The 15,749-nt window shown below is 46.0% G+C and overlaps 2 protein-coding genes across 7 annotated transcripts in view; one reads left to right on the top strand and one right to left on the bottom strand.

The window, feature by feature from the left end:
- Positions 1–871, bottom strand: part of CHDH (choline dehydrogenase) — a 30,101-nt gene extending 29,230 nt beyond the window's left edge. The window contains exon 1 of the mRNA XM_081073060.1: positions 446–871. The gene's annotated coding sequence lies outside the window, so the exon portion shown is untranslated. The remainder of the gene's footprint in view (positions 1–445) is intronic.
- IL17RB (interleukin 17 receptor B) overlaps positions 1–14,488 on the top strand; it is a 35,949-nt gene extending 21,461 nt beyond the window's left edge. For 3 of the 6 annotated variants that reach the window (XM_081073067.1, XM_081073066.1, XM_081073068.1), the window contains exons 3-12: positions 2,888–2,912; positions 3,683–3,823; positions 5,221–5,348; positions 5,800–5,926; positions 7,666–7,713; positions 9,208–9,350; positions 9,719–9,787; positions 10,817–10,916; positions 12,038–12,136; positions 13,173–14,488. In XM_081073067.1, the coding sequence (XP_080929193.1) occupies positions 2,909–2,912; positions 3,683–3,823; positions 5,221–5,348; positions 5,800–5,926; positions 7,666–7,713; positions 9,208–9,350; positions 9,719–9,787; positions 10,817–10,916; positions 12,038–12,136; positions 13,173–13,723 (1,410 nt within the window). In that variant the 5' untranslated portion in view covers positions 2,888–2,908 and the 3' untranslated portion in view covers positions 13,724–14,488. Of the gene's footprint in view, positions 1–882; positions 1,066–2,887; positions 2,913–3,682; positions 3,824–5,220; positions 5,349–5,799; positions 5,927–7,665; positions 7,714–9,207; positions 9,351–9,718; positions 9,788–10,816; positions 10,917–12,037; positions 12,137–13,172 lie in introns of those variants that run through there. The other 3 variants (XM_081073064.1, XM_081073063.1, XM_081073065.1) reach the window with 3 other exon arrangements.
- Positions 14,489–15,749: the final 1,261 nt, after the last annotated feature.

Below are 15,749 nucleotides of genomic sequence, written 5' to 3'. Positions count from 1 at the left end.
CTGATGGTCCTGCTAGGTCTTATTTTCGGGGAAACAGGGTAGTAAGACCTCACTCTGCAAAACCAACCATCGGAGACCCAAGTGTTAGTGTTAGACCTCATTTGGGGGAAAATCTACACGTACCAGAAAAACGTAGGAGAACGGTTTCAACTACTCTACTAACCTATAACTTAGTTCCTACGACAAGTACCCGTAGCTCCCGGAAGAACTCGATTAGGCTTCGGTTGCCCGCATCCCACCCTTTACTTCCAGGGGCTCGGCCCGTGGGTAAAGCGAGGCCCCTGTCAGCGTACAGACTGGGTCCTCCGGACTGAACAAACCTCGGGCCGGAGGCCGCCGAGGCCCCGGGGCTGCAGCCAGGATCGTGCAGAGCGGGAGCTGGGGCGCGGACCCGCCGCTAGGGGCCGGGTCGGCCTGAGGTCGGGGCGCGTAACCCACTACTCACCTTCGGCAGCTGGGGCCGCGAGCCGGGACAGCCGGCTGCAGGACGGACAGAGCGGGAGTAGCAAGGAACGGGCGGGCCGGGCGGGACGGGCGGGGGCGGCAGCCCGGCCCCTGCCCGGTTGCACTTTAACTGGCGGCGCCCGCGCACCGCGCGCTCTCCGCGGCCGGCAGGGGACCCGCGGGCTGCTCGGACTCGGTTGGCTCGGGGCGGGGACCACAGCGCCAGGCTGGCGGGCTGCCTGCGGCGGGCGGAGCGCGCGCAGCCCGAGGGCGTGAATGCAGTCGTGCACCTGGCTCACTGCACGCACGTGTGTGCGGGCACGGCGCGCGCCGGGGCTGCCGGAGCCCTGCCCGCGAGGGGCCCCGAGCCGCTCAGACCCAGCCCACCCCTCCGAATCCTGGCAGACGAGGACTCTTCCATGTTCCCACCCGGGGAAGGGGCGGCGGGGCCAGGGCGGCGCTGTGGGAGGCGGAGCCCGGAGGGGTGGCCCGGGGCGCCCGGATAAGAGCGCGGCGGGAGGTTGGCCGGGGCCCCGCGCGGTGGGGAGCAGTGGCCCCGCGATGTCGCTAGTGTTGCTGAGCTTGGCCGTGCTGTGCTGGGGTGCCGTGACCCCGGAGCCGGTAAGTCCCCGTCCGCGCCCCTTTCCTGCATGCCCGTTCCTCGAGCCCGACCCCTGACGGTGGCCGACCCTCCTGCTCATGCCTCTCCAAGGCGTTGGTGAAGGTCGGTCTAGAGGGGTACCTGCTCGGCAGCCCAGCTGGAACCAGCCAGGATGTACCGAGCTTCAGGCTGTTTGAGTCGGGGGCGTGGTAATCAGACAGACCCAGGCTCAAATGCCTCCGTGTGTTCTTCTTTCAGTCATTTATGCTCACTGAGCCTCGGTGTTCTCATGTGTAAAAGGAAGCCTGATACCTAACTCTCCAGTGACTAGTACTGAACAGGGAGCGACAGGGCCTGCAAAGCAGCAGTAAAGAGCCCGACACATAATAAGTGCTCAATATGGTTACTGTTTGGGTTTCTTGAGGTCTTGCCCACCTTTTGGAGCACAAGAACTGCTTCTCCATTATCACTCTCCCTTTTTGGGCCATGTTGATTCGCACTGTGCTGGGGCACCCTGCCCTCAGAGTTGGTAAGCTCCAGAACTCTCCTGCACGAGTTTCCTTTCTTCCCCAGTGCCTCGAAGGACTGAGGGAATCGTCTGGGTCACCCAAGAAAAAACCGCTCATCCACAAAATAGCATTTGAAATTATATCCTCCCGCTTTTAGCACAGCATATAACAAAAGCATGGTGGCTACTTGTTGATGGTTATGGAAAGACAAACCTCATTCATGTGTTGTGATGTCTTCAGCTACAATCCTTGCTGTCTGTCTCAGTTCGCGGCCCCCTTGGCCTTTTCCACTAAGGGAAGAATTGCTTTTGCAGTAGTTGCCGTCAGACCAACAGTGAACTCTGTAAAATTCAGAGCTGTTGCTTTACTTCTTCCTAAAACTTGTCTCACCAGCCCTTTCGACAGAATTCAGCTCCCAATATGGTGGCTTATTTGTTTAAAATAATGTCTGATGATATGCCTTGGAGTTCAGCTTTAAAAAGACAAAAGTGTGTGACTGACACTTTCACTTAAATCCAGATTACTCAAACCATGAAAAGTCTTGCCTTCTGTCTTACAAAGTGTTTAGAAATGTCGAGGCTGAGAGGGATCAGCCGCTAGAGCTGGTGGACTTGTCACTGGTACTTGCTGCTGCCTAAGACTTAATATTTTAGGTCCAGTATTTTATTCCAAAACCAAAGTACTAATTGTTTTTTCTTATAAAAAGACATGAGGAGTAAACTCCAAAGGATTTAGTACTGGCCTTTCTTGGACACTGATGAGGCGTATTTATTTTTTTAAAGTTCTTTTAAAAGGATAACGTGAAATTACAGTTGCTTTATGATTTTATGTGGTTCAGGTAAATTAGTCTTTTTGTATTAGAAGACGAGCATTTTAAAGAGCCTGGGCATGGTACCATGAACTGCATTCACAGCTTTCTTCTGTTCATCTTAGCACAGCCAGACCTTAGCCTGGGGAAAATAAAAATATACTGTAGACAGTCCTGAAAACCTACAGTTAAACTCTGGAGGATGAAGGGGTCTTCATGCTGAGCCAGTCATCCCCTGCTTGTAGCAGGGAAAGCCGAGGCCCAGCGACAGGTGGAGACCCACTGCTGGTCTATAAGTGGGGCAATAAGCAGGCTTGAAGACTTATACTGACAGCCAATCTATGGTTCATCATAGCCTACAATGAGGCCGCTTAGTCTCCCCCAAACTGTGAAGTAAACAGCTCAGCTTTTCTTTGAGCATTTGTTTCTTATATATGCATTTAAGGGAAAAGATGGTCTTTTGATTAATTTGGCTTGTGGTTTGCTGGCATTCAGCATGACACTTGGTTTCTTTCTCTTTTGCAGACGATTCTGTGCGGCTCTGAAATGGGTAGGTACGCTAGGGAATGGGTATTTGGGGCTTTACATTGAAATTGAAAGCACAGTTGGACTTTTACACAGCATCTGAATCCAGGCAGTGGGTCATTGGAGACCAGGCTCAGTGTTAACCATTAGTTAGCTGATGTACGTGAAGCTTCTCTATCCAATGCAGAGCTCCTGGTCTTTCAGATGGGCTGGCTTTCTGGCCAGTAAGAGGGGCATAGGCAGGGCGGGAATCACTGTGCAAGGAAGAAAGTGAAGTCTGGTACTCCTCAGAGGGAGATCAAGTGCTGCGGGAGGGAGGTCACTTACAGTTAAGAATAGGAAGCAAATTAGAAGGAGTTTTTGAGATTGTAGCATTTGAAGAACGGGTGGACTTCTGCTCAAGAAATGTGGATGAAAAGGGATGAGCTGGTGGAGAAATGGTACCAGCAAAGATTAGGAGGTAGGAAGCAGGAGTTGTTTGGGCAGCTGGCTGGAGTCCAGGCTGAGGCATGGGGAAGGTAGGACTGATCCTAATAAACAGGTCAACTACACTAAATACATACATATATACATATGCAGGCACCTGGAGTGGTCCCAAGTGCTCTGTAGGTTGGGGCCAGAAGGTTGAGCATCACCTCGGCTACAAATCAGTCAGAACTGAGAAGTCTGTCCTGTCCTGGCAGGAAGAAGAGATGAATTGTGAATGAGGGTTGGATCCGGGTGGGTCCCTTAGAGGAGATGGCATCGAACTGGGCGAGGGAGGGGTATATCATGGGCAGTCTCGCCTTCTTCCAGGACCGTCTCCAGAGTGGACAGTCCGACACACACTGACCCCAGGAGACTTGAGAGACCTTCGAGTGGTGCCTGTTAAAAGCAGTGTTGCAATGGAGAACAATTCAATTTTAATGAACATAAGCTGGGTACTCCGGGCAGATGGTAAGTTTGTATCAGTTAAAGTTAAGACCTAAGGTGTCTACTTATGCAGAAATGTGCAGACTATATGGCCCATTAATTTCACTCCTAGCTATATACCCAGCAGAATATATACAAACGTGCACCCAAAACCACATAGTGGTACTAGAATGTTCCGAGTAGCGTTATCCCTTAACAATCAAAAAGTAGAAAACATTCAAATGCCTGACAGAATTGGAATCACAAAATGGAATCCAGTGCAGCAATGAGCGTGAACAGTCTGTAACTATACACAATACGAATGAATCTCGCAAATGTAAGAAGCCAGACTCAAGAGTTATACATTCATATCTGCATGCATGCTTACAGTTGTACATACATATGATTCCATTACTAACAAATACAAAACTAAGCGGTTAGGAGTCAGGATAGTGGTTACTCTGGGGTGAGTGAAAGAAAGCATGATGGGTGCTCCTGGGGTGTTTCTCTACCGTGGTACTTGCCTGTGAATAGTCACCAGGTGATACACTTCTCATCTGTGTACTTCTCTGTGTATAACGTTATACCTCATTGACGAAGGCAGGGGAAGGCCAGAGATGATTCCCCCAAGTTTAGCAAAGGTGATGGCTTAGGCAGATGACTTTTCCACTTCCCAAATAGCATTGTGAAAGTCCTGTTATTCCCCCAAAGCAGCTTGTGAGTTCTTTCCATGAACCAATCCTGGGGTTGTAAGGCCCTCGTCTGTGGTTTCCACCCACTAAATTCAGTTAAATTCCCTCAGTCAGGAATCCAGGAGTGCCAGGCACAGAGAAGTGAGTCGGCAACAGGCCAAGGGACAGTGTCAGGGAATCCGGGAAGAAGCTATGCTTCATGTGAGAGGGATGGAAGCAGGAGGAGCAGGAGAGGACCCTGTTGAGACCACTTGCAATTAGGTGATGCAGTAAGGCATTTGGCCCCACACCTAGTAGAGAGTGAGCTCTCGTATTTATTAGCTGTTGTTATAGACGAAAGTTGGGCCTTGAAGGAGAAAGCCCTGGAGAGGCAGAGAATAGGAGGAAAGGGCATTCCAGGGAGAAGAATCAGTATGGATAAAAGTGCAGTCAGAACAGGCATGGTTTGGGGATGACACTGGAGGGCTTTTTCTTTTGAAGAGACCCAGTGAAATGCAGGCTCATCTGTGAGGAGGAAAGAGCTTGGGCTTTGGAATTTGAATCCATGTTCTACCCCTTGATGAGCTTTGTAAGCTTAGGCAAAGCTCCCTGCAATTCCCTAAGCCTCACTCACGCCGTGGGTCACCTGGGGACAATCATGGTACTTACCTGATAGGGCCATTGTGAATATGAAATGAGATGAGACATGTAAACTCTCCAGCATCAAGTCGGCCACACAGCAGGTAACTGCTCTCTTGTCTGTCCCGGTAGCCAGCATCCGCTTGCTGACGGCCACCAAGATCTGTGTGACCGGCAAAAGCAACTTCCAGTCGTACAACTGCGTGAGGTGTAATTACACAGAGGCCTTCCAGACTCAGACCAGACCCTCTGGTGGCAAAGTAAGCATTTTGAGGAACTTGGCTAATTGTTGTTTAAACTAGCCAGGCCCTCTGCATAGGGAGTGTGGATTGTGTGCCGCACACACAGGCTGGTGAGCAGCTACAGCTTCAAACTTAGAGCATGACAGTTGGGTTCAAAGCCCATTTTGGGCCACTTCTTTACAGTGTGTCTTGGGCAACTCAGCATCTGTGGGCCTCAGTTTCCCCATCAGCAAAGTGACGGGAGCTGAACTTGAATTATATCCTGGCTCTGAAATTTTACTTCTCTGATTCCGTGAGTTAGGCTGAAAAATTGTGTGGGGCCCATTCCCTACATAGACGTTGGCTAGACACATAAGTTTCAGCAGTAGGTTGAGGAATGAAATTATAAATGAAAAGGGCAACACAAAGGTAATATGTTTCTGCATTGCAGTGTTTCAGAAATTCAGGGGTTCCTTGCTTTGCCTTTCAGTGGACGTTTTCCTACATCGGCTTTCCTGTAGAGCTGAACACACTCTATTTCATTGGGGCCCATAATATCCCCAACGCAAATATGAATGAAGACAGCCCCTCCATGTCTGTGAATTTCACCTCACCAGGTAAACTTCCTCACTCTTCCGTTATTCTCTGTCTTGCTGGGCCGTTTGCTTTGGGGTATGTGGTTTGGTACTGATAGGCCAGGGCAGCCTGGACATGGCATTTGGCCTTGCCAAGTCTTGGTTTCCGCATCTGGAATATGGACACAATAGTCACTGCACCTCACTCACAGGGTGGAAAAAGGGTCAAGTCGGAAAAAGCCCATTTCTGTGTGGCAGGCCCTGTGCTGGGCACCTGACATGCATCATCTCACTTAAGCCTCCAACCACCCTGAGGCTGGGATAGCCCTGTTTTACAGATGGAGAAATCGAGAGCTTAAGTAACTTGGCCTGGGTTTTACACGCAGTAAAAGTAAAGCTGCTGTTTAAACTCTGGTCCTTATTGGTCAACATATGTTTGCCACTCTGTCATGGATACAAGACGTTTGTTCCAGTCGTGGCTTCCTAGCATGCTATATTGTTTGACAGCGTGCTGTTGGGTCTCCGAGGATGTGTAGACACCAGTGAGCTCGTCCCCAGAGTTGTCGTTGAGAGGCAGGGTCCAGAATCACACCTGCCGTCACACACGGCTGTGGTGACGATGAGACAGGACCACGTGTGAAGGGTCCAGCATGATGCCTGGCTGCAGCAGCGTACACACTACTCCCATCTGGGATGGGTCACCTGTTTTGTGCCCCACTTCTGTCCTCTGTGTCAGGCAAAGCTTTGAAGCCAAATGAGGCAATTTCCAATAGTTGTTCTTTGAGGTTGTGGTCCAGGCTATTCTCGGTGCCATACCACTTACTACACAGTAGTTTCCAGCTTTCTGGATGAGACCAAACCTCATTTTTAAAAATAGAAACATTTTTATTTTGGAATAACTTTAGATTTATAGAAAAGTTGTAAAGATAGTATGAAGAGTCTCCATATACCTTTCACCCAGTTTCCCTTTTTCATTAAAATACTGCATTACCACAGCACATTTGTCACAGCTAAGAAACCAACATTTGTACATTTCTATTAACTAAGCTTTAGACTATATTTGGATTTCACCTGCATTTCCATTAATGTCCTCTTTCTGTCCCAGTTGCATTTTGTCTCTTGTGTTGGGTTTGTGACAGTTTCTTCCTCTTTCTTTGTTCTGCATGACCTTGACAGTCTTGAGGGGTACTGGCCAGGCCTCTTGTAAAATGTCCCCCATGTGGGTGGAGAGAATACTGCAGGGGTGAGGCATCCTTCTCATCCCAGGCTGTCAGGGGTGGGTGACATCACACATCATTGGTCATGCTGACCTTCATCACTTGGTTAAGTGTCATCTGCCAGGCTTCCCTACGTAAATCGATTAGTTTCCCCCTTCGCAAGTTTAGTTTTTGGAAACAAGTCACTAAGTGTGCCCGGCCCTGGGGTGGGAGTGTGTGTGGGGATTAAGCTCCACCTCCTGGAAGGGGAAGTAATTTACACATATTACCAAACCCCATTTTTAAAGGATGGTTTGAATCTTTTCCTGGTGAATCATATATACTGTTTTGATAAAAGCTGTACTTAAGTTAGACTTCGGTGATCACTTCATGGGCAGATAATCTGTTTAACAACAAAATGCTAGTGTCCCATTTAAATTTGCTATCGTACCTCACATCTTGAATGTTCAGGCACTTTGTTACGGGTGTGGCAAGCATATATATATGTGTGTGTGTACTTGTTGGCAAGGGGGTGGAGCAGAGATACCGTTTCTAAAATGTAAAAACTGTCATTCAAATTTCCAGGCTGCCTAGACCATGTAATGAAATACAAAAAAAAGTGCATTGAAGCGGGTAAGTAAACACAGCATTTGCTTTTTTTGTTAGAAGAAACTCCTAACTTGAGCAGCCACAGCTCAACCCATCTTCTTTGGAGAAACTGAGGCTGGGGGCGGGGGTTTTGTATCCACGTTGTTCAGGCTTCTCCCCTGCCAGTGCCGTGCCCACTGAACCAGGCAGCCTGTCCAGGGAAGGACAGACTCTTAGGAGGTTTATGTAGTGAGCAGCAGTCACAGGAAAACACCCTACCCCCGTGGTTAAACTAAGTTTTAGCCCCAACTGCATTTACAGTGGCACCTGTTGAAAGCCCTTCACGAACAGAGGGGAATCTGCACGTCCTTCCACCTGCTCAGACACCAGTACCACTGATCTGTGGCCATCGGGACCCTGAGAACCTTGTTTGGATTAGCAAAGATTCAAAGTGGGAGTATTAGCTAAAGTAATGCCCTAGAAGCATGTTCTCAACCTGGGTCCTACAGGGCTCGTCTCTCACACTCCAGACTAGAACCTGCCCCTACCCTTTAAATTTTGAACTCAGCCCCTTTAGGATAAACAGTCCCAACTGTCCAATTTCCAAGGACTTTACAAAGACTTGTGTAAATTTCTGGGTAATATACGAGTAGTCTTGGGATACCTAAGAGGCCAGTAGTATTTGGGGGAATTGGTCCCTGTCTTTTAGGCACCCCTATCCCGTGGGACATCCCTGTACCCTGTCAGACTGAACTAGCTGCACATGCCAGGTCTCCTTATTGGAAGGCAGACTTGGAGCATTGTGCCTCCTCTTGCCTCCCACCGAGAAGGATCTGGAGTATGGAAGACGCTGGGGGTGTGAGGAGGTCTGAGGGCTTTTAGTCGGTCCGAGAGCTGAACTCTTAAAGACTAGGGTCTGAAATGGTTTCCTAGATGGGGAAAATAATGCATGCTATTATCTACATCATGTTCCTGGAAATCAACTTAGTGCTCATTTGCAAGTCATATGAATGAAACAACTGGCTTTTTCTCTGAGTAGACCCGTCAGGGTATTCTCTGAGCTATGAGGCATTTCCTTATTTCTTCATAGCCAGTAAAACTGGCAAAATGGTCTGCTGGATGAAGCTCCTGGAACCCAGAATGTTCTATTAGTTGTAGTGCTGATCCTGGATTCACTTGTTGTATAATCTTAGACATGCCTCCCTCCTGGAAAGGAGAAAATATTGGCCCCAGCCCTTACCTCAGAATGGATGTTGAGAACAGAAGTGAGTAGTAGAACCCATTCTGTGCCTCCCACTACCCTCAGCTCAGGAAGCTATTTGAGCAAAGCAGTAGCTTGGGGTCCTTAAACTTTCTTGGGCAGCAGCTACTTTGAGATTCCAGGAGCAGTGATAGATAAAAAGTACACTGTGTGGTAGAGTCCATATCGCTTGGATGTGTGCCTGAGAACTTGTATTTGTTTTTGTCAAGCCCTTTCGGAGACTTAAATGAGGGAAAGAGTTTCCAACTTCATCCATGTGATTCTCTCTCGATTAATAGGAAGCCTGTGGGATCCAAATATCACTGCTTGTAAGAAGAATGAGAAGATAGTACAAGTGAATTTTACAACCAGTGCCCTTGGAAACAGATACATGGCTTTTATCCAAAGTAACATTGTAATTGGGATGTCTCATGTTTCTGAGGTACCCTTTTCCTTCATTCCCTTAAGACCAACCCCACCCTCAACCTCCAGAATAGTGTGAATACTCTAGGATTCCCTGGGCACATTCTCTTTTGAGAGAACACAGGCAGCACTGTCTGCTGTCCAAATGTGCTGGGCTGTTCTGATTAACTCAGCAAGGAAAAAAGCAAGTTCCGGGGGTATCCCTGGAAATGTCCCCGTGAATGTAAAACCAAGCAAAGGTAGAGTTCGGAAGTATGAAATGAACCCTTGTTCCTACAGTCTAATGAACTGAAAGTCAGTTTGGGAGGAGTGCTTTCTTCATTGGCAGTCTTTGATCTACGCACTCATCTGGCTCATACTTCTTGATTTTGTTTCACTTCTCTGCAGCAGAATCGAGAAACTCGAATTTCTGTCCTAGTCCCAGTGACTGGGGAAAGCGAAGGTGCTGTGGTCCAGGTAAAGTTCAGTGTTGAGCTCTGGGGAGGGAAAGGGTACTGAGAACTGATTTCTCCCCCACTCATGGCTTTTGATGAGTCCTTTCCACGTTGAAGTAGGTAAGTTCTCTCCTCCAGTTCGTTTCTGCCAGCAGCCTCACATTAAGTGACGTCAGTGGGGAATCCTTGTCTCGGTCTTTACAGTGGTGAGGTCGGGAAGCTGAACATACGGTTATGGTCCTTTTTGATTTGATTAGTGGCTATTGACTTTCCAAAGTTCTCTCATTTCCATTTTCTGTCACAGAGCCTTGGCGTAATTCTGAGACAGGAGTACCATTTCCCAAGCCTCAGTTTTAACTGCAAGATGAAATAACAAAGGATGTAAGATGCGAAGGCTTCCTTTCCTGATTAGGAACTTTGAAGGGCAACTGCCTGTCCTCTCAGGGCCTCCATTTACTCCAATGGACTAGCAGATGCTGTCAGATCCCTTTCAAATCTGAGTTTATGGGGTGGGGGACATCCAGGGTCCAAATAGGACACAGCCAGACCCAAGATATAAGGAACTTTTGTTTTATTCTCTGGAACTTAAAGGCCGTGCTTAGCCCAAGGGCGCAGATACATGTCAGCATATTATGACTGCACCACCCTTTTCCAGGAAACCAGATTTTCCTAGTCTCCAAGGAATTACATGTCACAAAGCATAACTTAATAGCAGCTCAACTGCTGAGTTTTTTTTTTTAACATTTGCATATAAGGATGTGACCTAACCCATTTAGAAATGGAAACTAACATGTTAGCAACATGTACAAAGTTCAGGTTCAGACCCCAGGAAACTTAGGGGGTTTCAGTCTTGGGTCACTGGTTGGGATTTTAGGACTTTGTTACATTAGTGTGACCAAGGGGAAAAAAAAGAAGTACTATTACAAGGTGGGGGTGGGAGGGGTAGGGTGGAAACCAGAAAAAAAGGGAAGTTTTGGTGGGAATAGGAATAATACTGAGATTTTACTCTGAAGCATGGTGGAAACTCTCTGAGCCTCTCATTTTTCTTCAGTTGACTCCATATTTCCATACTTGTGGCAATGACTGCATCCGACGCAAGGGGATTGTTGTGCTTTGCCCACAAACGGCTGCCCCCTTTCCTCTGGATAATAGTAAGTGCCCAGTCATTTTTACAGGATGATCAAGGACGTACTGTCACCACTCCCCATTCAATATGTGACGGTTATATGTGGGGGAGTGTGAGGGAGAGTCCCTGCCTGCGTACGCTGAACTGCGGTGCAGGGAAAGATGTCATATTTGTCCCAGGGAACCTGTAATCTGAATAAGAATCAAGGTTTTATTTCTACAGTCGTTTACAAAGCAGGATATACACAAGAAGGGGCAAAAATAAACAGTGCACAATGGATGTTCAAAGTGCTACAAGGATTTGCTGAAAAAAGTCAAGAGCATAAAAGGACTGACTATATAAAAGAACAACACGCACGTCACTGCATTTTGATTTTCTTACCAGTCTCGGTGGCCCAGGCCTACCTGTTACTGTAACCTGATGGGGTCACGTGAGCACATTTGGATAACAAATTAGGAATATTGGCACCAAAAGACATGCCTCCCTGGTGTCTGAGGGCAGCATGTTCTGGAAACGTGTCTCTGGACTTAGAGATGTTAGTGTTTTCATTACAGAGGAACAAATTAAATATTCCGGAACCAGCCCATGGGTGGGGTCCAAACTTGGAACGTGTTCTTCTTAGGAACTCAGCCAAACCAACGGCAGACAACCCAGGTGCCTGAGAGTCCTGACTCTCTCTGCTCTGGGTCCTGAGCGCGTCAGTGCGCCTGAGCTTACCCAGTCATCGACTTTCCTGTGAGGCGGTGGTATCACCCCCACATTTTCAGTCTTCATAGCCTTTAAAAATGCCATCTATACGTACTATATATTAAGTAGTTGCACTCAGGATAGCATTAATTCGTCAAAGAACAAAAAAAGAGAACATAAACTCTGCTTACCACAGTGAAAATGCCTGTGTAAATAAGGAGTAAGAAGCCAAAGTGACTGTAGAGGACTGTTCTTAACCTTCTGCATCTCGTATCCCTTTTGAGAATCTAATGGAAGATCTGGACACTCTAGAAAAACACACCATTCGGCAGACCTCTTAGAGACCTACTGACCCTTGGTTTAAAGGGATCTAAACAAAGTATAGAGTGAAAATCTTAGTTTCCAAAAAGGAGGTAATTTGGTTTTGTTTTGCCAAAGGTGAATAAGCTTTTTCTTCAGACAGGAGTGTGTTGAGTGGCTGGATACCTCTTCTCCTCCCAGCTCTGCTGGTGGCCACATGTGTGCTGGCAATTGGCATCTGTCTAAAGTGGAGGCATGGTAAGGGTTATAATGCAGTTCTTTAAAGAAACCTGAATGGGGGAATAATACTTTGGATTTTTTTTAAAGGAGATTCCTAGGTAATCACATTTTGGCATTAGACAGGAGTCAGATAGCATTTATTTAATGCCTTAGAGCCCTCCCCAAAAGACTAATATAATTAATGGCTGGATCACATCTGCTAAGATAAAGCAGGGATTAGGACTCCCAGATTTGGTGACTGTCATCTTATTTTTACCATTGAGGCATCTACAAGTACTAAATGGGCAAAAGATAGCTAATAACAAAGTGCATCTACCTGTGAGAGGTGCTCTGTGCTAGTGCCTACTTTTTAAAAATAATTCTTCCAAGGGCGTAAGAACAACTCCCTTGGATTCATATACTCTAAGGAGCTCCCCAACTCTAAAACACTGAGGATTTGAACATAGAAACCAGAGTATTTATACAGATCCACAGCTAGAGGGCAGCATACTGAAAAACCTCGGCTTCCCTTCTCCACATGGAGAAAAGGAAACAGAAATGCAGCCTTTGGGTTGTCTGTGGTGTTGATGCAACAAGAGTAATCTCACGCTCTAAGCTGAGAAAGGCATGCGGAACTCCAACCACAGGAATATTTCTATTTAGAAGATGCTGTTTGGCCTGTGTTAATTACAGTACATTTAAAGGTACTTTCTGCACATTCTGGACGGTATTCCAGTTAATGGGGCACCACTTAACCTTATGGAACTAAAAAGAAACTACCACCTGCAGGTAGTAGATGGAACAACTACTGAGTTGACCCAATTCAAAACATGGCAGAGGTCAGGTTGTTCCTGTTTATACACAGCACTAAAAATACTAAAGTTACAACAACCCACCTAAAGCAGAATACTTTAAGCCTAAATGGTTTCTGTGAATTTACTTGAACAGATATGGCTTGATTAGGAGAACTGATTTAGTGAGAAGGACTTACAAAGTAAAGCATTTATAACATCTTTTGAGTGAAAGCCTGCCATGTGCTATTCGTAGATAACAAATGCTTTTCTCCCCCCCACAGAGAAGATCAAGAAGACTTCCTTCCCTTCTGCCATGCTCCTGCCCCCCATTAAGATTCTTGTGGTTTACCCATCTGAAATATGTTTCCATCACACAGTTTGTTACTTCACTGAATTTCTTCAAAATCATTGCAGAAGTGAGGTTATCCTTGACAAGTGGCAGAAAAAGAAAATAGCCGAGATGGGTCCTGTGCAGTGGCTTACCACTCAGAAGAAAGCGGCGGATAAAGTCATTTTCCTTCTTTCCAACGATGTCAACGCCACGTGCGATGGTACCTGTGACAAGAGTGAGGGCAGCCCCCATGAGAACTCCCAAGACCTGTTCCCCCTTGCTTTTCACCTCTTTTGCAGCGATCTGAGAAGCCAGACCCATCTGCACAAATACATGGTAGTCTATTTTAGGGAGGCGGATACGAAAGACGATTACAACGCACTCCACGTCTGCCCCATGTACCACCTCATGAAGGACGCGGCCACTTTCTGCACAGAACTTTTCCATGTCGAGCAGCATGTGTCAGTGGGAAAAAGGTTTCAAGCTTGCCACGACAGATGAACTTGAAGCTGTCCTACTCCGGTTCCCCGGGGTGGGGGAGGAGGGAGCGTCTGTGATGATTCTGAAGTTTACTTGTAGGAAGATTGTATGTATATACATGCTTTAGCAATAGGACTTGCAACTGGACACGTAGGCCTTAGTCCAGTAATTACAATTTTTATACCAATAAAACTGTTACAAATATTACTAACTACTGCTGTATTAACTAAAGAATAGAAACTAAATTTATAATTACAAAGCTAAATCAATTTCATACCTAAAAATCAAGAATCGTTATAATGGAAATCCATGACCATTCTGACAATGCAACGATAACGCATTTTCCGCCTAACATCCAGTCTTGCAGAGTCCGTGCCCTTCACTGTAGGTAGAATTGTTTAGCACTGTAACATTCTGGTTACTTAACGAATGCCAAATTTAAGCCCTCATTAATTCACTAACTTTTTAGGTAAAAAAAACATCCCTCTATAATACAGCGTTTATTTTTAAGGTAACAAAAATAGGGAATAACAAGCTGAACCTATATGTGTAACCACTTGTAGTATTTGGTATTTTCATAGGATCCTCCCTCTCTGAACTAGATTCACGTCCTATGTGCCTCTTGTACAGATGATTTTCATGAACACCAAAATATATGACTTGTACAACTGATGTCTACTTTTTTCCCAGTTACCTATTAGAGATCACTGTCAGAGTTCAGAGTTTCTTGGTTATTACGTAACTTTTCCATGTACAAAAATAAAAATAATTCATGTTATGTTTGAAGTTAGCCCTCTTTAAGTAATCTTTTTATAAATGAGTTATAATAATGGTTTACTTAAGAAAACAGTTATGTGGTATTTTAAGCCTTCCAACTTTTTATTTTCTGAAAAGCTTTTTTTTTTCCTACTGCAGAGGTCACCAAAAGGTAATTTATTTGACCATATGTGCTGCTCTAAATATGCTTCTTTCACACGGTGCAACAGACTCTGCTCTGCACTGTGGGTCAGTGTCAGGGGGATGACTGCTAAAATGTACGTGTAGATGACCTGTAACGGGCCATGCCACTCCAATACATGTCCTACGGATAAAATAAAAACCAAAATAAAGAAGCAGAGTGAAAACTCACCATGTCCAACTTCATAAGCAGATACTTAGGAATGGCTGAGGCAATATGTTTAATGTGGTAAAGCTCACGTATTTGTCATAATCAGGATTCGTGCTTAGAAGTGCCAGTAGTAGAAGACGGGCACACCTTATGTCAGAACTTAGACCAGAAACCACCTTCTTCTGAATCAGCAATATGCTAAGAAAAACTTATAAACTGAAATACATTATGCTTTTTAAAACTAGGTAGCCAATACTAAATTGTGTTGAAACAGCTCAGAAACAAATAAAATGAACACTGTATAAATTTATTTTGTTAAAAAATTTTCAAAGAACACACAATTTTCAAATTGAAGGCACACATCCCAAATAGCACTAGCAAGCTAAAATCCTGTTATGCTGGTGGGGTTTCCTTTGTTCCTAACTTACTGGGCAGATGGGATTCTTTTATTTATGCGATTTGCTCTGGTACCAGCATTTCTCCGTGTCCTTCTTCCCATCCTATTCTTTCTATATTCCACTCTTCAGCCTTAACCGACCCTACTTTTCTTTTCCCCAGTCTGACCCACATCTGCAGTTCTTGACAAGTGAGATTGTGGAAGCAAGTGCAGCAGGGACGGGCAGGAATTGGACACTCTTCCGACCTCTGAGTGTCCAGGCTGTGCTCACTGGCTCCTAGATCCCGACAAAGCCTCCTCTTCTTTGGCCAAGGGTTCATCAGGCTTCATTAAGGACTGGACCACTGGTGGTAATAGCTGTCTGTATCGTTTAGACTTTGCTTCAGATTGTTCAGATTAAGGTCAACTGATCATACTGAACACACAGAACTCCAAATGCTTTCAATGGGTTCTTCAGGTAAAGGGAAACAGGCCTGCTGAGTAAGCTAGTGGTAATTATAGCAGTCACCCTGTTCATTTGTGCAACACAAGCTAACAACTCT

Source organism: Rhinolophus hipposideros, assembly GCF_964194185.1.
Source record: "Rhinolophus hipposideros genome assembly, chromosome: 14".
NCBI classification, from domain to species: domain Eukaryota; kingdom Metazoa; phylum Chordata; class Mammalia; order Chiroptera; family Rhinolophidae; genus Rhinolophus; species Rhinolophus hipposideros.
Note: the sequence above shows the minus strand (reverse complement) of the source record. Positions and strands in the feature narration are given on the sequence as shown.